This window comes from Akanthomyces muscarius, chromosome 4, assembly GCF_028009165.1.
Source record: "Akanthomyces muscarius strain Ve6 chromosome 4, whole genome shotgun sequence".
NCBI lineage: Eukaryota > Fungi > Ascomycota > Sordariomycetes > Hypocreales > Cordycipitaceae > Akanthomyces > Akanthomyces muscarius.
In genome coordinates, this window is record NC_079244.1 from 556067 (window position 1) to 577313 (window position 21247).

The window sequence follows — 21247 nt, forward strand, 5'->3', positions numbered from 1 at the left end:
CGAGCTGCTCGTCATCATCTGCTCGTCAGATTTTGTTTTGCTGTTCATGAGCTGCGACCCAGGACTTGGTTGGCCGGGGCTCATACTAGGCACGGCACGGTCGAGCAACACCCACAAGTTTAAAGTTTGGGGTCTCACAGTAGCAGAACGGTTGAAGATCGCTAGCCGACAATGTACTGCTTTCGCTTGATACACTTGCAGGGAGACGCCCTGCCTTTGCCTTTACTGCGATGTGATGTGATGCCGTCCTTCAATGTGCGCCATGGACCCATCTCAGTCAGAATCCAGTGTGGAAATAAAAGTAGGCCCGCGAGATGAGATGGCATGTTGGATCGTCCGTATAAACGCTGCCTACAGGGGTTGGCGAGTCGTCTTACGCATAGTTGTCTGTTCCCTCTTTAGAGCACAAGACTGCGACTTCTTGACCATTGCAAGACTCAGCGACGTGGCCAGACTCACATGGATGGGTACAGATGTACGATTTTGACGCCTGTAATGTTCATCCGAGCATGTCTCTGCTCATGAATCCGACGCCGTCATTATGCAGCACAATAGACCAAGTAAATAGTTAATGACGGAGTCTCGAGATGGTTGTCCAATGCCGTAATCCCACGATATTAGACATGATGTCTGATTAATTCTCCGCTACATCCATCCCTCGCTCGGCCCCGCGCGCTGCGAAGTCGTATCATTGTAACTAGAATAAAAATAAGTCGATACCACTAAGCAGCCGTTCAAGATCAGGTCAGAGCGAGCCCAGTCTAGCATGGGGTCGGCTCTCGCGTCTTCGATATCCGACCACGTCTTCCCCAAACTATGCCATGGTGGGAAAAGCGAAGAGCCGACGAGGCGGATATGCATCGCAAGTCAGAACGCGCAGAGAAGAACATGGCGTGACATGAACAAAAAGGCCATCTTGTCGCCAAAAAGCCACGCCGTCTCGCTGGCCGTGGAGCCGGGCGGCCCTCCGCGTCCCTGGGCTTCGGCGGGCTCCGATCCCCTCTGGTGTAGGACCCAACACAGGCAACCGCGTTTCCATGCCACACGTTTGCCCCATCTTCCGCCGCTGAAAACTAACACTTTCGACTGCATATTTTCTCTTTAGCGTCGTAGTAATAGTGGGCAAGTCGGGCGGCGCTGCGCAGTAGATCTTGCTTGGAGAAGGGGGCGTGGCCGAGCGAACCAACCCATCCCCGGGGGCCATCTCCGGACTCCTCCTCCAGGGACTGCGCCGCTGCCAGTTGAATAAATAATTCGCAGGCGCCATTTTCATTCTCCTTTTCAACATTTTCATCCTAAAGCACAATATCTGAACCGCGACACTCGCAAGCCCCTTTTCTCTACCGCTTATCTATTCCAGCGCCGCCACGTTGGGAACGTTGCGACACACAGCCCACCCGCCCGGCGCCTATCTCGAGCTACGGGGACATCCGACGACAGACAAGGTTCCCAGGGACCATCGGATCCGGCTCACCTAGCTTCATCTTTTCCCATCCCCAATAAATACAAACGAGCTCACTTCCTCATTTCTCTCTTCTCATTTTTCAAGCTTCCTCGTTCGCTTCGCTTCGCTTCGCTTCGCTTCGCTTCGCAAACCAAAACCTTGCGTCATTCATTTGCGCGTGTAGCTTAGCTCATCATCATCATCATCATCTCACCCCATCCCACAATCCAACCATGCCCTCCGTCACAGCAGCCCGCTACGGCAAGGACAATGTGCGCCTCTTCAAGACGCACCGTGACCCCAAGACGGGCGTGCACACGGTGACGGAGACGGTCGTGTGCGTGCTCCTCGAGGGCGCCATTGAGACGTCGTACACGCGCGCCGACAACTCGGTCGTCGTCGCCACCGACACGATGAAGAACACCGTCTTCATCCTCGCCAAGCAGCACCCCGTCACGCCGCCAGAGCTCTTTGCCGCGACGCTCGGCGCCCACTTCGTCGCCAAGTACGCCCACATCCACGTCGCCAACATCAGCGTCGTCACCAAGCGCTGGGTGCGTATGAACGTCGACGGCAAGCCGCACCCGCACAGCTTCGTCAAGGAGGGCGAGGAGAAGCGCAACGTCGCCGCGCGCGTGTCCCGCCGCGACGGCATCGCCATCAACAGCGGCATCTCCGACCTCACCGTCCTCAAGAGCACCGGATCCGCCTTCCACGGCTTCCTCCGCGACGACTTCACCACCCTGCCCGAGACGTGGGACCGCATCATGTCCACCGACGTCGACGCCAGCTGGGACTGGGCCGTCTTCCCCGACCTCGCCGCCGTCAAGGCCGCCGTGCCCAAGTTTGACCGCGCCCACGAGGCCGCGCGCAACATTACCTTTAAGTGGTTCGCCGAGGACAACAGCGCCAGCGTCCAGGCGACCATGTACAAAATGTCCGAGGACATTCTCAAGGCCGTCCCCGAGGTCAGCAAGGTGTACTACTCGCTGCCCAACAAGCACTACTTTGAGCTTGGTATGTTTGATTCCGAGATGCCTCCTGAGAGTTGCAAAAGCTAACATGGAAATAGACTTGAGCTGGCACAAGGGTATCAAGAACACTGGCAAGGATGCCGAAGTCTACGTCCCCCAGAGCAACCCCAACGGTCTCATCAAGGTCGAGGTCTCTCGCGATGGCCCTTCGTCCAAGCTGTAAATTAGAACATGCGCGTGAGATGACTGTGTGGTGTTTTGTTCTTGTTTTAATCGCACTTGGCATTTGCGCTTCCCTGCGCCAGCGTTCGCGACTGGATATCGCATACTTGATACAAATTTAAGACTGTTCTCTCTCTAATAACCGACTTTTCATTGTCATGTAATGAGTGTGAATTGACTAGCATCGGCCTTATCCAGCGTAGTAGCCATCTCATTCCGCCTTAAATATGCGAGGCACTCCCAAGGATCATGTTCAAAACAACACCAGCGCTTATATATATATATGTTATACAAATGGTACATGATACAACAGGTTTCTCGAGCCTGAAATGTAAGCCCCGGCTGCTATGCAACTCCATACCTCCCACACTCAACCCCTCATAATCTCTCCTTGTCCGTCTCGCGTATGCTCTCCACCACGGCCTCCCAGCCGCGCTCCCCGACGGGCACGCCGCCAAAGCGCACCAGGTTCTCCCTGTACGGGTGAGCGTCGCCCTCGAACGCCTTGAGGCGGGCGAGGCGCTTGTCGCGGAGCCTGTTCTTGGGCAGCATGCCGCTGACGGCCTTGCGCAGGACCTCGCTGCCGCCGTGCTTCTCCATGAGCACGTCCATGGTGACGGCGCGCAGGCTGCCCGGGCGCGTGTTGTGGCGGTAGTACGTCTTGCGCCACTTCTTGTTGCCCGTCGTGTACAGCGCCGCGCAGTTGGTCACCACGACGTAGTCGCCGCAGTCGGTCGACGGGTCAAACGTCGGCTTGTGCTTGCCCATGAGCAGCACGGCGATGCGCGAGGCCAGACGGCCGAGCGAGGGCGGCGTGATGTCGTCGGCCGGGGGGGCGGTCGCACCCGCGGGCGGGTTGGCCGGCTTCGTCGTTGTGGTTAGGGGTGTGGTTGGGGCGGTGCCCGTGGCGGCAGCGGCAGCGACAGCGGCGACGGCCTTCTTTGTGGTGAGCCCGGCATGAGGGGCTTTGGCCGATACGTGATGCCATACTCGAGAGTAGGCTAGTCGGGACTATTGAAGTGGCAGTTAGTTTTTCATTCATTTTCTTTGTATTGAATGCGTCGAGCAAGGGTCGGGCTGGCGACAGCAAGGGGACGAACTTACCATGCCGATTGTTTGTGACATGGTGCTGGACTTGGCCTCGATAAGAGGTCAATTCTGGCAATGCCTGTTATACACCAACAAAAGTTCAACCCCAAGACAGATTTGAGAGCCTTGCGTCTGTCGTAATGCCTCCGAATCGCTGGGTCGTTGAGATATCGTCGATGCTCACGAGCTTCGAAAGTTTGGCGTATGCCCCCGTCTCTGCGAAAAAAATTGGCTGACTAACCCGGCGCGCCGTGCAAGTCACCTGATGCACCTGAAGAGATGGCCATTGGAGTGGCAGCTCTGGGGGATTCAGCGGGTGGGGGCCAGAGTTTTAGCAGCTTACAGCGACTCCATTTCGCTAACTGGCACGGCCAACAGCGCTGTAAAATAGGACAGCGACAGTGCTCGGCCTCCGAATTGCAGGGCAGAGAGGGGCACCAATTATTAAGGTACAGTCGGTCGACAAAAGTTCCGCTCGGTCCGCTTTTTTGAGAGGTCACGCCAGACAGCACACAATTTACACCACATCATAACTTGGTCAATATAGGTCTAAATTAATTAAAAAATTAGTTATAGGTTCTTATTTACATAAATTGTGTGCTATTAAAATTAATACTTTGTATACTAACCCTTAGCGTCGATAACAGCTTGAAGGCGCCGGACTATCGACGTAGCGAGCTTTTCTAATAGCTCGTCTTTAAACTCCTCCCACGCCTCCTCTGATGCTCTAATTAATCTTTCTATAGTATAAGCGTTTGAAGGCATCTCTGCTAATGCTGGATCTTTTTTTAAAATCTGTTCTTTAAGTAGTTTCTATAGATTTTCGATCGGGTTAAGATTAGGCGAGTATGGCGGCTAATCTACTAAGTTGATCCTATATACTCCTGCCCACTTACGCAGCTAATTTTTGACTATTCGAGCTGTGTGAGTTAGAGTATTATCTTGAATGAAGAAATAACTAGGTTCTATAATTGTAGGCAAATTTTCTTATAGACAGGCGAGTATTTGGCGGCTGGTAACGCCGCCTCGCTTCGAGTTAGGGTCGCCGGGAAGGGCCACTAAGTTTGTCCGCCTTCCGTAGGCAAATCTAGCCTAAAACATTTGAGAATGACGAGTTAGCTTATTTCGAGGCTAGATATTCTTCTTGTCTTTTTTATTAGTCTATACGACGTTAGGTTGTGGAGTTATTATGTGTTAAAGTTCGTACTATTTTATAGAACACCTACTCTCTCTGAGCCCTATTACTGCGCGTGATTGTGGTCTTGTCTGAGAAGATCTAGCGATCCTAAACTCTGGGTTCTTGATTAATGTATCTTAGAGTAAATCTTAGTCGTTTTAACGTGATTATTTCGCTTATTTTAGGGCGTATAATGGTGAGTGTGTGTATAATACCCTGCTTTTTGAGCCACCTTATAAGAGTGGCTGTATAACACTAAAGACTAGCCTCCCGGAGTAAATTAGCATTCTTAATAAATGGATTATTAGCTACTATATGTAGTATAAGCCTTTTATCGTGCTCTGTAAATATGGTTAGGCGCCTAGAGCGCTTTATTGATGTTGCACTCTTTTAGACCTGATAGCGCTTTGCGATGCCTTAGATGCTGTTAACTGGAACTCCCTCCTTAGCCGCGATGATTGAAGGTTTAATACCCGTATTATACTTTATAATAATCCTTATCCGTTTATAAGGCGAATGGTGTTTTTTAATCTCGTTTTCCTCTATTGTGGAATAAGTTATCGCGGTTATAAAAAGGTGTGTTGATTGTGGTATGACGTGTGGTACGGGGTCGCGTTAGGAATCGAGCGGAACTTTTGTAGCCCCACTGTACTGGTACTGCCTAGTTATTCCACCGTCCGATTGGCAAAACGACGACGTCAAGCTTCGGATTTCAAAGCAGAGGTCCCGCCATCGACTCATGCGCACAACGACATATTAAAAAGTGTCATGCTCAGGTCTACAACCTCCAAGACCTTGGCTGCTTCTACTGCTTGCCTCCTCGCTGGTTATTCTATATATCGCTACAACAGACGCCATACAGCACACTCATCTACTATTGGTGAGACGCCTGTCAGTAAGTGTTTCCGCCGTGGCATAGAACAAACGTCTCATGTACGGAACTGACGGCAAGGCACAGAAACCCCCAGCAAAATGACTGTAAACCACACTTTTCAGGTAAGCATCTTCCACAAATATTTTTTCATCTCTTCTTTTCCCTCGAAACGACTGCGAGATGCGTCTTCTGTTTCTCATCCTGCACTGCCTCGGTTGCAACTTTGTGAACTGATGAAACGCCGCCGCCATCTCAGACCCTCTTTGCCGTGCCGCTGTCCTGCGACGTCTGTGTCAAGTCGGTTTCGGACGCGCTCTACAGCCTGGGCGGCATCACCAAAGTCGAGGGCGACCTCGAGAACCAACTAATCGCCGTCGAGGGTTCCGGTACGTTTCACCTAGGCCAACACACACATACACACACACACACACACACACCCAAGTATCGGCCAGTGTCGGCCAGGTTTTCCGACCACTACACACCCGTCGCATAACTGACACCCTTTGCTTTTACTCACAGCGGCCCCGTCCAAGATTGTGGAAGCCATCCAAGATACCGGAAGAGATGCCATCCTGCGAGGCTCCGGATCCTCAAACAGTACGTTGCAGTCTCCCCGCCCCTTCCATCTCAGCAGCCTCGCATCCGCATCCGCGGCATGAGAGTGGGAACCGACGGCAGGAAATCTCATTAGCATGCTAACATTGGCAATGTGCACAGGCGCTGCCGTCTCTATCCTAGAGAGCTTTGCCGAGTCGGTCCAGCAGGAGAGTGATGAGGACCCTAGCCGCGAGGTCCGCGGCCTGGCACGCATGGTCGAGGTCGGCTCTGGTAGGACCCTGGTCGACCTGACGGTTCGAGGCGTCTCACCAGGCACATACCGCGCCACCATTCGCCAGTATGGCGATCTCAAGCATGGCGCTGCATCGACCGGCCCCGTGTGGAAGCAGCAGCAGGAGGAGGAAAGCCAGCCCAAGGGCCTCCTGGGGATCGTCGAGGTGGGCAAGGACGGCCGCGGTTCCGTCTTTGTGGACCGCGACTTTTACATCTGGGAGGTCATTGGCCACGCCATGGTCCTGACGAAGCAGCAAGACGACGGGCCGCAGCTGAAGAACGATGCCGACACGGTCGTCGGTGTCATTGCCAGGAGCTCGGGCATGTGGGACAATGACAAGACGGTGTGCTCGTGCACGGGAAAGACGCTGTGGGAGGAGCGCAAGGATGAGGTGGCCAAGGGCATGCTGTAGGGAGCTAAATGTTGGATGTAGAGTAGGGTTGCATATCACGGCGTTGGGGGGACGGGATCGAGTAAAGCGTTGAACGAGTGAACGAGATTGATGAAATGACAGAGACATGACGAAACTTTTTCGGACGATCGGACTGCTGGTTATGGGACCGATTCCAATCTAAAGAGGCAGCAAATTTTTTTGGCCGATCCCAGATTTGAAACTCATTCGTCTGACCTTCTTTTTCTTTTTTTTTTCTTTTTGGTTTCTTTTTTATTCTTTTTGATGCCAACGACTCGAGCTGTAACCAGCGACGGAACAACGAAGCCCACATTGTAACAGGTTCGCCACCATTTTCATGCGCACTCAAGAACCGCCACAGCCAAGAGGCCAACCGTCGTTCACGAAAGGAAAGAACCTGGGCTGCAGAAGAGCTTTGCCGCAACAGCTCACGATCCGATCACCGAGCTCTCTGAGGCCGCAAAGGCACCTATGAACACCCTGCGTGACTCAGGCTCAATGGCATCGTCGATGCTGGATGACGCATTGGTTCGCCTTTGCGCACCCCGCCCCTATTATTTGCTTTGTCTTTGGGGAAAGATTCTTTGGAGATTTGAGGGATGGCTGCTACTATGCCGGTTCAATACAGCCACCTGTACTCGATTGTGAGCCACAGGCTACAACGAACGAGGCATCAGAGAAACAAGGACGAAACGTCAACCTCGACCAAGTGTAGCTTGTGCTATCTAGTACAATAAACGCTAGAATTTTACCCCTTCCACATGAGGAAAGACATAGGATATGTAAGCTCCGCCATAACTTGCCGTTGTCTGTGAGCTTTGCCGAGTCCCTCGACACTCTCTGCCCAGGAAGGCGACTCCGATCACTTACGCAATTTGAGAAGAGCGAAGCCTTTCCTGGCACGATGAAAACCACTCCACAATCCATCCATAGATGCCGTAAAGCTTAAATAGCTCTATCACAATGCGCTTTTCATAGCGGAAACTAATGATGGTGATGAGTGGGCTGTACTGTCATGATCTACTACATTGCGTTACACTTGCTGGCAGCCGTAGCGTCATGGATGTACCAAACTCGGTACTGTCGTAGGATGACTCAATGAACCAACCTGTCTAAAAACATAAAACTCTGATAATATGATCAACGCACATTAGCGCTTGCACAAGGAGTGTGCAAGGTCCGCATGAGTGACACCCTTTGCGCAGTTCCGGCGGCGTCAAATGCGACGGGCTGAGACAAGGACGAACATTTCGGTTCCAGAATGCGCGCAGCCTTGCGCCGCAGGTACGGTTTGCACAACACCAAGCTCGCGAGACTTGCTCATTTCTACAAGCCGGCGTGGTACTGCATCTCGGCACATGTCTCGTAGGCCGGGTTCATGCTCGCCGTTCGTGCCACGTGCCACGGAAGCGTCTACTGACACACAAATCGTTATGGCCAGAGACAAACAAGAAGAAAATTTCTCTTTGTATTTGACTCGGGCACTAAATTCCTGGTCCGAGCCTTGGATGCTGAGCCAAAAGCCTCAAAGATAGCGCCATGTCACCGCCTTGGCTCGGCGCGTAACTCCAAGCGGTCACTGGATGCCACAACGACAAGCGGCCCTCTTTCTGCGGCCAATTCTCTTCGAAATCTATTTTCGTAAAGAAACAATACGGTGTGACAAAACGATGCGCTCTGCCTAAGTGCCCCATCACATGGCCAGAATTTGTGTGATGAAGCCACAACTGGCGGTTGAGGAGAAGGCCGGAGCGGGCCAAGACGGTGAACAGTGTTTCTATGTTTAGCCTGGGGAGCGGCGTCATTAACTAGCCGTCAGCATTCCTTCCATCTGGTAGGTAGCATTCGAAGTATTGGTATAAAAATAGAGGTGAAAGCTGCAGCATGCTGCTGGGGTTTGAGTTGATGGATTGCCGTACTGTAAGCATGCGGAGCAGCTGCAGGGCTTTGGCTGGCCCTGATGTAATTGTGCATGTACTTGTATACTCAATGTTGGAACTGTGTAGTTGTAGGGAACAGAATTGTTGGCCAAAATCATGATTAACTCCCTGGCAGCAGAGCGCAGTTTCCCTTCTAGATGCAAGAAAGAAACAGCCTGCATTCATAGATTAATTATTTGTAGCTGTAAACGAGACGGCAACTAGGCTGGAGGTGGTGTGAAGGCCGGGCCAGGGTTCGTAGATGTTACAGGGGTTAAAGTTGGGCGCTTGCGCTGGGCCAATGGGGGGCCAGAACTGCATGTTCCTGTAACCTCCTGCGTCCCAAGATAGCAGCACGCTAACGGTATTGAATGCTAGAACGTGGCAGATGCATCCCCCAGCAGCCGTGGCGTTTTGGGCCATCATCTTTGACAGCGGCCGTCGGTTTCTTAGGTTTCACAGGGACCATGTGTGGTACCTGAAGCTATATAAGCGCCTGACGAAGAGCGGCCTGGTTGCTGCAAGGACAGGCTCAGCAGAGGATGAATATTTTCGAGATTCGAGGATCTTCAGCGGATATGGCCTGAGATGAAAAGTCCACTGCATACCGTCTTTTCCGGCGTGGAATTAACTGATGTCATCTAGTTCAAACCGGCGCCAAGCGGTATACCCGGAGCGGTACAAGATATTCACGAAGCAGGGATGACCGGCCATCTGGTCAGGAGCGGGGATGGAAGCAGCTGGGAGCAGACAAGACATGGAGGCCCTGGCTCGTCTGTGGATCGTGCATACAAGTCCCCAGGTAGGTTCGGCTCTTGCGATACTAGTTAGTCGGTCAGTCTTTTCCAACGCCCAATCGGACCACTCGACTGGTCGGACCTGCATCGGCCTGCAGAAATGGCCTTATCATTGTTCGTCAATGGCGCTGTTGATGCTATTCTTAAACTCTGAGCTGAGGCTTGTCACCTTGCACCATGCTATGATGGCTTGGCAGGTGTTGGCAGTTCTGGCAAAAGCGACGGAACTAGGCTTGAGTAGCGGGCTCGAGTAGCGGCTTCTGTGTCTGGAACCGAGACGCCTCGTGGCTTCAAGCGACGAGCACCCGGAATCGTAGCCATTGGCTTGTTGTGCAAGTACTCACTACTGTGCTAGCCGCAGGCAAAAAGCACCAAGGGCAAGCCACGGCGCGGTCCTGTCATAAGTAGCCTGCGACAGACGTTTCCGCATCCATCATCATCCAACACGCCCAGCGTCTGTAAGCCGTGTGGTACATGTCAGGACCGTGGAGCCGAGTCAGGCAAAAGGCCAGCCCCTGTTCGCCTCCTTGGCAGACGAGGGTGTTGGTGTCGAGGATGGGATGCTGAAGTGGAGGCCATCTGGAGGTGGTTGTAGCAGACTAGGGCGGCTGCCCCTTTGGGTGGATTGAGCTAATGCAAGAAAGAGGTCCACGATGGACAGCTGTAGGCGTGAAGAATGAGACGGAGACGGGTGAGGTATTGGTAGAAGACGGAAGAGGGCAAATTCTGATGGTGGTGGTAGCAGTAATTAGTTAGGCAGGTAACTAGCAGGTAACCACCTCTGTACCGATTCCTGGCAACCCCACCCAACCTGGATGTCGGGTTTTGACTTTTGCCTTGGCCTCCGCAGCGGTAACTACCTGGTCTGACACGCATTGTCGCACGCAGTTTTGGAGTAACGTCTTGTAAGTATGAAGAGTCTAGCACGCCTGGCACAGGCCAAAAGAACACGGATTGCGTACAAGGTGCAATGTGCCGTATAGTTGGGCAGTGCTATTGCAGGCGGTAGACAAGTATACCCACCGGCAGGATGGCACCAGTATGCCGTCTTTTAATGCCCGCAAGCCATCTCATGCAGGCCCATTGCTGATTTCATCTACGGCACAAGCTTTCTTTTCCCATTTCGATTTTAACGGGCCCATTCCTTCTCATTTCTTCTCTTTCCAGCCTTCTGGGCCTCTTTCTGCAAGCCACCTCGTCCGTCCCCTCACGCCCATTTTTTTTCCGGCTGACTACCGTTGCATTCGCTTTCTTGCATCCTCTAAGCAAACGCATCGCTGTCGACGGCCGGTCCAGACGACACGACGCCATCAAAAAAGAAGTGTGCTTGCCGACATCTTGGCTTGCCAATAGTGCCCACGCCGTCGTCATTTCCGTCATTCATTTCCCCGCTCGAGCTGGCTGAGCGGTCCTGTCTTTTCCGAAGCACGCACGCACGCAAGTTGACCACGAGGTTATCAACTCTAATAATTCCCGACCCCGGCTCTGGCAGCCTTTCCTTCTTTCTAGACAAAGCCATCGTTGAACCTGAGGCTACCACGTTGTTCATGTTTTGACGTGGAAGCAATCCCGACGACACGCTTCTCTCCAAACACCAGACCATACGATCGCATTTACACGGCTCGAGCTGATAATATCTACCAAGATTTGGCACCGGCGCTATTTACACGCACCAGAGCCCAACGGGTTGCCATTACCAGCTCAGCACCACAGCAGACTAGTCTAGTGCGCAGAGGCACCGTGACCCAGCTCTCGGACATTGCCATCGAAGCTGGCGGAAGAGAAGCAGCGGAGAAAGACGCCATATCGTGCCACACGCACCTCTGTGGTTATTCGAGCGCTAATTGGCCAGCGAGCTGAGGATTTCTCATTTCTTGGGAATTTCCCTGTTTGGCTTTGCTACTACATTTATCTCGGGCTCACTGGGTCCGTTGTCGACCCCTAACCTTGCCCTTGGTACGAGTGCCGGCATCGAGCATCCACTCAGTCCCGTCAGTGCTGCACCGCTGCAATACCACCACCCACGCACCAACGCACCACCACACACCACCGCATCACCGCCACTGGCCCGCTGTGCATCCACTAGCCACACGGCCCGCCCCCTCTGTGCCAAGCACCAAGTATTGGCTGCACGGCATCCCACTGGTGTCCGTCTGCTCACACTAATAAGCGCCCGACTTGCTGCTACCCCAGCCGCACCGCTGCATTGTCCTGCAGCATTCCCGGCTCTCCTCCCCTTCTACTCCTTCTTCTCTTTTTCTTTTCTCCGCCCTGGCCTTTGACTTTGCGATTTCGGACTCGCCTCTACATCGCAAGTCGTTTCTCCGTCAACTTGCGCAGTAGACACTGCGTTCGGCCATCATCATGTCTCTGAAGCTGGTAAGTGCTGCTCTTCTTCGATTTTCAGTGTCACCCCACCCGTACCGGCCCCTCCCATTGACGGCAACCTTAGGAAATCGAGACATGGGTTTCGGCCCTCGCACGATACGACAATAACGAGTTTGACGATTCCCTCGCCGATTTCGAAAAGATATGCGATACCAGCAAGATTCTCTTCAACATGGGTGTCATCCATGCCACCCTCGGCGAGCACGAAAAGGCTGTAAGTCTTGTGCCTTTGTGGCTGACTCCGCCGTTGCAATGCTAATCCGGCGCTTTTACAGGTCGAATGCTACCAGCGAGCTATTCGTCTCGATCAGTATCTCGCTGTTGCTTATTTCCAACAGGGCGTCTCCAATTTCCTCCTCGGCGACTTCGAGGAAGCCCTCGCAAACTTCAACGATACCCTTCTCTACCTCCGAGGCAATACCATGATTGATTATGCGCAATTGGGCCTACTCTTCAAGCTCTACTCGTGCGAAGTACTCTTCAACCGTGGTCTCTGCTACATCTACCTCCAGCAAAAGGAGGCTGGTATGCAAGACCTGACATTTGCAGTCAAGGAGAAGGTTGTTGAAGATCACGATGTGATCGATGATGCTATTCGTGAGGAAGCCGATGTAAGTCACATTCATACTTCTGCAGCAGCCGCATGCTAACTTCCTCCAGGGATATACAGTTTTCTCGATCCCCGTAGGCGTTGTATACCGGCCGAACGAAGCCAAGGTCCGAAACCTCAAGACCAAAGACTACCTCGGCAAGGCCCGATTAGTCGCTGCATCGGACCGTTCTAACGCCTTTACCGGCTTCGCTGGATCAGAAATGAAAATCGCAAGTTCCAACACTTGAAAGCCGCAAAACTCACACTAACCCCATTCAGGCTGCCAAAACCGAGGTTAAAGATGACCGACCCGCTGACAACATTTCGTTTGCTGCCACCAACTTGGTCAAGCCCGGCATCCAATCTCGACGACAACAATCAGAGCCACCAAGCAGCAGCCGCAATGTATTCCCTCCCACTCCCCCACCCGAGAACGATCGTGGCCCGTCCCGTGGCACTTCTGTCCGTAACGGCGGCAGGCCCACGCTCGCTAGATTAAACATTCAATCGCAAGAGTCTAATCGCAAGTACGAAAAGGCTTCCCCAGACGACGGACGACCGAATGTCACACGGTCCGCGTCAAGTGCGCTGCCTTCTCGGGGTTTCTCGCAAAGAGAACCCCTCCCACTGCAGCGCCGACCGACCAAGACAATCGAAGAAGATGCTTACCCCAACAGCGATGTGTACGACATGTACGCAGGCCGTAAGGAGAGAGACTCCAGAGGCGGCAGCAGACAAGAACCCCGTCGCAGGCCGCCGCCGCGATATGAAGACGAGGAGGACGCGCCATCAGATTATGACGATGGCTCCTTGAATGGTGCCGAATTTGAAATGGTCTCCAACAACCGACGCGGCCCGGGCTCCATGTCCAACGGCTCACGCAACACATCAAGACGGCCCGACGTTCGCAAGTTTCGAGTCAAGGTCCACGCCGAAGATGTCCGCTACATCATGATTGGCGGTGCTGTCGAGTTTCCCGACTTTGTCGATCGGATCAGAGACAAGTTTGGCATGCGCCGCCGCTTCAAGATCAAGATCAAGGATGAAGACATGCCTGATGGCGACATGATCACTATGGGCGACCAAGATGATTTGGAAATGGCTATGATGAGTGCCAAGGAGGCCGCAAAGAGGCAAAGACAAGATATTGGAAAGATAGAAGTGAGTTTCTCTAAAAGCAGATCCCTAGTCTTTATAAGCCGCCAGCTGCGGATCATGACGTTGCGTCGGGCGGCTATCGACTGAAGCAGAGCTAACACACGAATTAGGTTTGGATTTTCGAGGTTTAGACTTTGGACCAGTCGTATACCCCACGGACAACGCAACCACTTGCCGTGCTGGTTCCAATTGCATTTCTTTATTGTGTTTCATTATTTCGTCATTATTTTCTCTTTTCCTTTTGTTGTACGGAAAGGCGTTGCAGACGCCCATTTGGCTCTTTCCCTTTTCGCATACCTTTTCTATCCCATCTTGTATCAAAATAGCATTTACCCCGTCGTCCATGAGGATACGCGCCATCTTTCAAAATATTTAACGACTTAATGGTTCTCACCTACTTATATATACTTACCATAGCTTGGTCTGGTTTCTTATTTCCTGTCGTGTTTCGTTCCGATTCGAGCAGTCACTCGTCCAAGCATAATTGAAAAGAAATTCACAATAGTATCAAGAAATGCGCACTTCACCACAATTTGTTTGCTTGATATTATTCAAGCTCTTGAGCTGTTGCTTTGTAGTATGCAATGTGTGAAATTTGGTGTCTATCTCGTAGTGATACAGAGTTGTACATGCAGGTCCCTGCCGAAACCTTTTCAGGACAAAGTAGTTTTTTACAGCAGTTCCTGTACGCATCGCAGCCGATGCTGCCACTCGTCGCGGCCCAGCGTCGCAAACATGCGTCCGCTGCTCTGCGAAACGACGTCCTGCCCGCCCGCGCCCACCAGACGCAGCACATTGTGCACCGTAAGCGTCTCGACGCCCTGCGGATCCAGAACCTCGCGCAGCGTGTCCATCACTTGCTGGCCGTCTGTCCAGACGACGTCGTCCCGCTCGAGCACCTGCTCCAGCGCGGCCAGGACACGCCCGTCGGGCGGCGTGGTGGCCACCGACGCCCGGTACACGTTCTGGGGCGGCCGCCAGAAGAGGTAGGGGTGCTGCTCGACGACGTCGCCCGCGGCGCGGAAGCCCCCGTCGCGGCTGGCCAGCACGGCGTGGAGGTACGCGGCGCTGGCGTCGTCGGCAGCGGCAAGCTGCGGGACGAGCTGAAGCGGTGCGGAGGCATGCGGCCACGCGGGTATGCCGGTGCGCGTGGCGGATTGGACAGCGGCGAGGGTGGGCGTGAAGAGATGCGTGCGTAGGAGGGCGACTTCGTGGGGCGGAAGAGAGGCGAGGGGCTGGCGAAGGAGAAGGTCCCGGTACTTGGCGTTGAAGTGGTCGAGCTTCTCGACGTTGAGCTTGATGCCACCGCGTGTGAATTTGAACGTCAACTAGTTAATCCCCATAATGTTAGCCTGCTGCCTTGCCGGACAGTGAAGAGAGCGAGAGAAAAATTACCGCTTCGGCAATGTCGTCGACGGAACGCGGCGGCTTGACGTTGGACTTGAAGGACGAGCCGAGGTTGGCGAGCCAGGAGAGCAGCGCGGCGGGGAAGATGCGACCGGTCTTGTACTGCGAGAGGTTGACGTCGGCGTTGCGCTTGCTGAGCTTGGTGCCGTCTGGGTTGACGAGCAGGCCAAGGTGCGCAAAGATGGGCGGCGTCCAGCCAAAGGCCTGGTAGAGCGCGACGTGCTTGGGTGCGGAAATGAGCCATTCCTGGAGATGAGCGTTAGTCTGAAAGCCAATGCAAAACGAAAGCAAGAAGAAGGGAAGCTCAAAGAAAGAAAGAAGGAAGGAAGGAAAGAAAGTAAGGGGTATCATACCTCTCCTCGAATGACGTGGGTAATATTCATGAGGTGGTCGTCCACCACGCACGCGAAATGATACGTCGGGAACCCATCAGACTTTAGTATGATGAAATCCTCCTCATCCTCCTTTTTCTGAAAGTTGCCGTAAATGGCATCGCGCAGCTTCGGCCGCCCAAAGGCATTGCCCTTGAAGCGCACCACGTGCGCGTCCCCGGCGGCAGCGCGTGCCGCCGACTCGGCATCGTCGACGGCGCGGCAGGTGCCCGGGTAGAACGTCGGCTGACCGGCTTCGTGGAGGGCCTGCTTCTGCGCGTCGAGCTGAGCGGGCGTGCAGAAGCAGCGGTACGCGTGGCCCTTGTCGATGAGCGTCTGGACGTGCTCCTTGTAGATGGAGAGACGCTCGGACTGGGGGGTACAGGAAGCCTTGTCAGTACGGTGAATTGCTTGCAGATAGGGGGGAGAGGAAGTACCTGGCGGTAGGGGCCGTAGGGGCCGCCGCAGTCGGGGCCTTCGTCCCAGGAGAGACCGGCCCAGGCTAGATCCTCGAGCAGACGTGCTTCGGCGTCGTGGACCAGGCGACTCTGAGAAAAGCATATCAGTTTCAAGGCAAGACAGCGATGGTGTTCATGAGAGAGGCTGTATACATACCTGGTCTGTATCCTCAATTCGTAGGATAAACGCGCCGCCGTCTTTACTCGCCCGTGCCGCGAGGTTGTTGAACAGCGCCGTCCGCAACGAGCCCAGGTGCAGGTATCCCGTCGGCGACGGCGCAAAGCGCGCGCGAATGGGCTGGTCGGCGCTCTGCCCTAGTATGTACCGCGTCGCCGCCGCCCTTTCCCCTCTTGAACTTGGCGTCTTGTTACCCCTGGATCCTTTGAGCAGTCCTAGCCCTCGGAGCCCTCGCTGAGGCTCCGTCGATGAGCCATTGGCTGTGGTGGGTGGTGATGATGATTCGTGTTGCTGCGCGGCGCAGATGTGGAAGCAGCGCAAGCTCCGCAGCGGCGTGGGCAGCGGGTGCTGCTGGCATCTCAGGATGAGATGCCGGCCGTGTATTCGGCAGGTAGCGCGCATAAATGACATTGTTATGCGCACCGTTGTGAGGCGGACAGTCTCATCGCGGGTAGTGAAGCTATAAAATCTGGCTCGAGGTTGGCGCGCTGGAGACCTGGGGCGACCCCTATAAATTTGCGGGCTCAGCGGCGCGACTGCGCCAACACACCTGATGGCTATGTTTACTACTCAAAATTGCCATTGCGACCCTATGACCAGCACACAAAAATAAGTAAAATTTATTTTAAATCCCATGTTCAAGCCAATATTTCAGGTTCTGCGGTAAGACCACTCAATGCATCGTTTCCGAATAATAAAGTGGCTGGGACGTGCTATGCCACGCCTCCGTCTTAGCAATCAGCCTCGCTTCCTCACCTGCTACGGCAATGGCAAGCGATCCTAAGCTCCCTCAATTATACGAAACTTTTCCAACTGGAAGTGATGCGACTGAATTTCCGATAAAGGTTCCTAAATCACACAGAAAATACTGCCAAAAGTGGATATTCTTTTGATTCTCAGTCTTTGGACTCCCTTAGGAAGAGCAACAGATCGGTCAAGGTTTTTGTGAGTCTGCATCTTATAAGAATGACGGGACCATAAATCTGACCAGCGTCGCTTTCATAATGTAGATAATTAAGACTCTTTGTAAAGATAAAGAGGTTCGTGGCAGTTTCAACAAGTCCATCATGTCTGTAGCAATATCATTAAGAAGGCACAATTATATACCGAAACTGTGTATTTATTTACCACCGAAAGGCCTGTGTCTCTATAGTGAGGAGGAATAGATGCTATAAAATGGCTGTTCTAGACCTCTTCTTCTCCCCCATTAGCCTGTCAATACCTCCCGGAGTACTCCTTGATCCGCTGTACTATAGGATCGGTTGGTTCCTAAGAACAGTGGCATTCAAAGTACATTGAGCAGGTCTGCGCCATACCACCCGTAGAGCAACCCTTTTTGTTGTAGCATTTCACATAAGGATTGGCTCCATTGCTACAGTAGCAAAGTGCTTGGCAATCGCTGCGAAGAATTTCGGTGCCGCCGCAGACAAACGGGCCTGCCGGATTGTTCGGACAGGAAAATAGGTCGCCCCGAGCCTCAAGCTGAACACCCTCAGCTGGGATGTTTGCAGCTCGAACGGCGACAAGCAGGATGGCGGATGTGTAGATGGACAGATACATTGTCTGATCTTGTATAGAATGATGTTAGCAGGCCTCGTCATGTTCTCAGAATGCACAAGACTGCTTGCCTTGAAGGTAGCCTTTTTGCAGATGGAGATAATATTTGTGGTATGATATTTAGGGAAATAAGAGATATAATTAAATGAGGGAGAGTTCGAGGTGTTCTTATAGATGTGTAGTCCAAGAGTCGCCTCCTTTACGTCCGATCTAGACAGCTTGGCTATGGGAGCTGATGCTTCGGCCCTGTCGACTCCTGTTCTTCCCAGGACAGCTGATCAAAGACACCACGACATTGCGTCAGGGGCCAGAAAAAGAGTGTACGAATTATCCAAAGAAGAAGGTTCCGAAAAGACGCAAGAAGGAGCGCAGAAAGCAAGCGAAAATGACGGGACAGGTCGGAAATGGCGGCAAGAAAGCAAGCATGACACGAGGCCAACTTTGCAAAACAACTAGAAGAGAAGAATAAATCGTCGCCCATTGGCCAATGTACGGTGATTTCGCTCAAATGAACGCTTTCATGGTAGCATCTACGGCCGAGGCTGCAGAATTGATTGGCAGTCGTTTAGTGACGCCAGTCCATGACGATGCGTAGCATCACAGCTTTCCAGGCTCGCGAGTTGTTTCCTAAAACAAATGTCCAATTCATGAAGACGATGACATCTGATATTGTAGGCTACGCCGATTTTGCGGCTCGGGGGAATTGACAGCGACTCTGCATATTTTTGGCGTCAACCCTGCGGAGGATCGCCTGGGTGACGTGAGACTGTGCCGACCCTTCCGTGAGCGAATCTCAATGTATAGACCTCACGTGCATACTGAAAAATTGGATGAATTATTTGGAATTTCACTTGAGCAACGGCTTGAGCCAGCTAAGTATGTCGCCAGCAACGTTGATGCAAGCCGAATTGTATCGGGAAGTAGCCGTCGTGGAGGCGAGGCCGGCAGTTGAAGTCTGCTGACCGTATCAGTTCGATTATGAAAAATACAGCGCATAGCGTGTTAGATCCCCCGGTCTAGAATCTGTATAAACCAGCCAGTCCATCCACTTCCTGCATTTTCTTGGAATATTTACTTGGACAGTCTCTACAAGCCCCATCAGTTTTCTATAAGAGTGCAGCAATCAATATTGCAAACAAACAAGAAAGGGAAAGATGCAGATTCATCACGCTCTTATAATTGCGACAGCCTCGCTCGCCATGGCCTCACCTGCTTTGCTAAAAAGTCGATTAGGCCCTGAGCATTTCTGCTGTCCCAAGGGCGTAGCCTGTGGTAGTGGCCGCTGCCAGGTTATGGGCTGTTTTGTAAGTAAATCTTTCTTCTGTGAACACTTCTTTTGTCGAGCAGCTCCAAATAACCAGAGAAAATAGTCCGAGACTTGTGCTTCAAATGTGCCGGTGTGCTGCTTGGCGGGCTAGTCGGCATTATCTAGGCAGTGCACCTGGAACTGTACTACAATGAGGGGCTCTTCTCAACGCAACAGCTAGAACATGCCAATGAAACGAAAGAAGAACCGTTTTCGTTCCTTTAGTAGCTAGACTCGGCCCCAAAGAAATATCATGACACTAAATTTCTGAATTGCCCTCGTGTATGCTAATGGACTTGTGTGATTGGACTGGTATAGTGGCCTTTTTGACAATGCTCTCGGAGTCCATCATGGCTGTGGAGATGTGGGAATGCACAGTGCGTTCGAATGACTGTGTTAAGGCACTATAGGCTTAGCAGAACTTTTTTATGCAGGAAGCCTCCTTTTAGAAACTGGAACTGCTACAGGTTTATAAAATAGTCATGGATGGCGCCGTACTTTGGTGTCCCGACACCGGTGACGGGGTCCCAACCTGGCACGGCCGAGAAGCCACCGATGGTTTGGCAGTTATAGCCTACCCTAGTAAACTGATCTCCCTCTGTGATGTCATTGTAGATATTACCCTTTTCGAAAAGCTTGTATATGGCGGGGTTGAGGAAGCCGAGCGAGGCTTTCCCGGCCTTGATGCGATCTTCGTTGATGAGGTTGAACATGGACGCGACAAGAGGACAGGCCATCGACGTCCCGTCGCCGCTGCTGTACTCGCCACGGTAGATGGTGAATGCATTCTGGCCGTTGGCGGCCGTTGGCGCTTATGTCGGGGAAGCCGCGGCCGCCACGGTTATATATGCCGTTGCCGGACGCGGGCAGTTTGCCGTCTGTAATGTTGAAGTACTGGTAGCCAGGGTCGTGCTCGGAGAAATAGCTATAGTCCGCCAGCCGGCTATTAGCTGATTGTCTGGGTTGCTCTTCTATTTTGGCGGGGGATTTTGTGTGATTTCTACGATTTTGGGGAGAGCTTTGTAGCTACTTGCCTTGACACGGCATTCACCTGCCATTCTGGTGTGGGAAAGATGTTGCTGAATCCACCACCACTTGCATAACTTCGGGCAGTAGTCTCGTTGTCGCCGATCTTTCGACCGTCGGGCAGCATGGTGCCACCCACGGCCGTGACGTACGGGCAGCTGCATACGCCATGCGGAACGTAAATGCGATGGTCGGTGCCGTAGCATTGGTTGCCATCCTGAGCGCCCGTGTCACCGCTGGCCACGAAGACACTGGTACCAGCCAGGCCGAGTTTCATCCATTCCGTGCATTGGCGCTGGACTCTGATTAGCCTTTTTTTATGTATCATACTTCTTGTAACAAGACGGTTTACCTTGTGGAAGCTGACCAGATTTGGGTCTTCGGCCACGCCCCAGGAAATGGAAATGACATGAGGGATGGGCAGCTCGTTGCACTGCTTGCCGCTACTCTCATCGCCATTGTCCTTGCAAAAAGGACCAGAAAAAACGTCAAGAAAATCGTTGAAGATATAGTTGAAGTTTGTTTTGTTGTCGTATGTATACCGTACCTGGTAATTTGTGATTGTCTGTGGGAAGATGAGGGGCTGCGCTATTTGCATGTCGAGGTCCGACTCAACACCAGCCTGCTGTTGCGGCGCAGGTGCGATCCCGCCATTTACGCTCACGGTTTTGGGACCGAACCCCTGAGGGATGTCGACTAGCTTCATCTCGCGGTAGAACTGGTCGAGATCTTCCTGACTGTAAGCATCACTCTGAGTCTCGAACATACCCATCGAGTTGCTTTGGTCCTTGCCAGTACCGATGGGAATGCCGTATAAAGCTCTTATGCACTTTGGGATTATAGACTTGTCGCATGTTTCCAACGAATCTACAACAAAATATGTCAGTAGTTTCCCAACATGCTTACCTGGAGCGCCTCTTTCAGATACTTGCCTGGGTCTACCGTGGTATTACTCTGCAGCTTGCTTTGAATGGCGGCGGCGCGTTTCGGTATTTGGGTGAAGGAAGTGCCCGGCATGACAAAGTCAACTAAAGGCGAGATATCTTCCGGCAGACTGTAAGACTCA

At 52.7% G+C, this 21247-nt stretch overlaps 6 protein-coding genes across 6 annotated transcripts; 3 read left to right on the top strand and 3 right to left on the bottom strand.

Moving 5' to 3' along the window:
• Positions 1–1677: 1677 nt before the first annotated feature.
• Positions 1678–2641, top strand: LMH87_010805 (uncharacterized protein; the record flags this gene model as incomplete). Its single annotated transcript, XM_056199842.1, has 2 exons — positions 1678–2461; positions 2517–2641. The coding sequence occupies 2 exons, from the start codon at positions 1678–1680 to the stop codon at positions 2639–2641; spliced, it is 909 nt and encodes a 302-aa protein (XP_056051752.1).
• Positions 2642–3018: 377 nt separating this feature from the next.
• Positions 3019–3747, bottom strand: LMH87_010806 (uncharacterized protein; the record flags this gene model as incomplete). The annotated part of the gene is made up of 2 exons (XM_056199843.1): positions 3019–3651; positions 3745–3747. The coding sequence occupies 2 exons, from the start codon at positions 3745–3747 to the stop codon at positions 3019–3021; spliced, it is 636 nt and encodes a 211-aa protein (XP_056051753.1).
• Positions 3748–5674: 1927 nt separating this feature from the next.
• Positions 5675–7024, top strand: LMH87_010807 (uncharacterized protein; the record flags this gene model as incomplete). Its single annotated transcript, XM_056199844.1, has 5 exons — positions 5675–5801; positions 5865–5902; positions 6037–6166; positions 6300–6377; positions 6498–7024. 5 exons carry the CDS (start codon positions 5675–5677, stop codon positions 7022–7024), a joined length of 900 nt encoding a protein of 299 aa, XP_056051754.1.
• A 5080-nt stretch (positions 7025–12104) lies between these two features.
• On the top strand, positions 12105–14009 carry LMH87_010808 (uncharacterized protein; the record flags this gene model as incomplete). The annotated part of the gene is made up of 7 exons (XM_056199845.1): positions 12105–12119; positions 12193–12342; positions 12404–12739; positions 12789–12950; positions 13000–13125; positions 13258–13881; positions 13989–14009. The coding sequence occupies 7 exons, from the start codon at positions 12105–12107 to the stop codon at positions 14007–14009; spliced, it is 1434 nt and encodes a 477-aa protein (XP_056051755.1).
• Positions 14010–14549: 540 nt separating this feature from the next.
• On the bottom strand, positions 14550–16703 carry LMH87_010809 (uncharacterized protein; the record flags this gene model as incomplete). The annotated part of the gene is made up of 5 exons (XM_056199846.1): positions 14550–15206; positions 15274–15531; positions 15639–16028; positions 16094–16204; positions 16272–16703. 5 exons carry the CDS (start codon positions 16701–16703, stop codon positions 14550–14552), a joined length of 1848 nt encoding a protein of 615 aa, XP_056051756.1.
• A 3070-nt stretch (positions 16704–19773) lies between these two features.
• On the bottom strand, positions 19774–21198 carry LMH87_010810 (uncharacterized protein; the record flags this gene model as incomplete). The annotated part of the gene is made up of 4 exons (XM_056199850.1): positions 19774–20080; positions 20190–20476; positions 20534–21048; positions 21114–21198. 4 exons carry the CDS (start codon positions 21196–21198, stop codon positions 19774–19776), a joined length of 1194 nt encoding a protein of 397 aa, XP_056051757.1.
• Between the last annotated feature and the right edge of the window lie 49 nt (positions 21199–21247).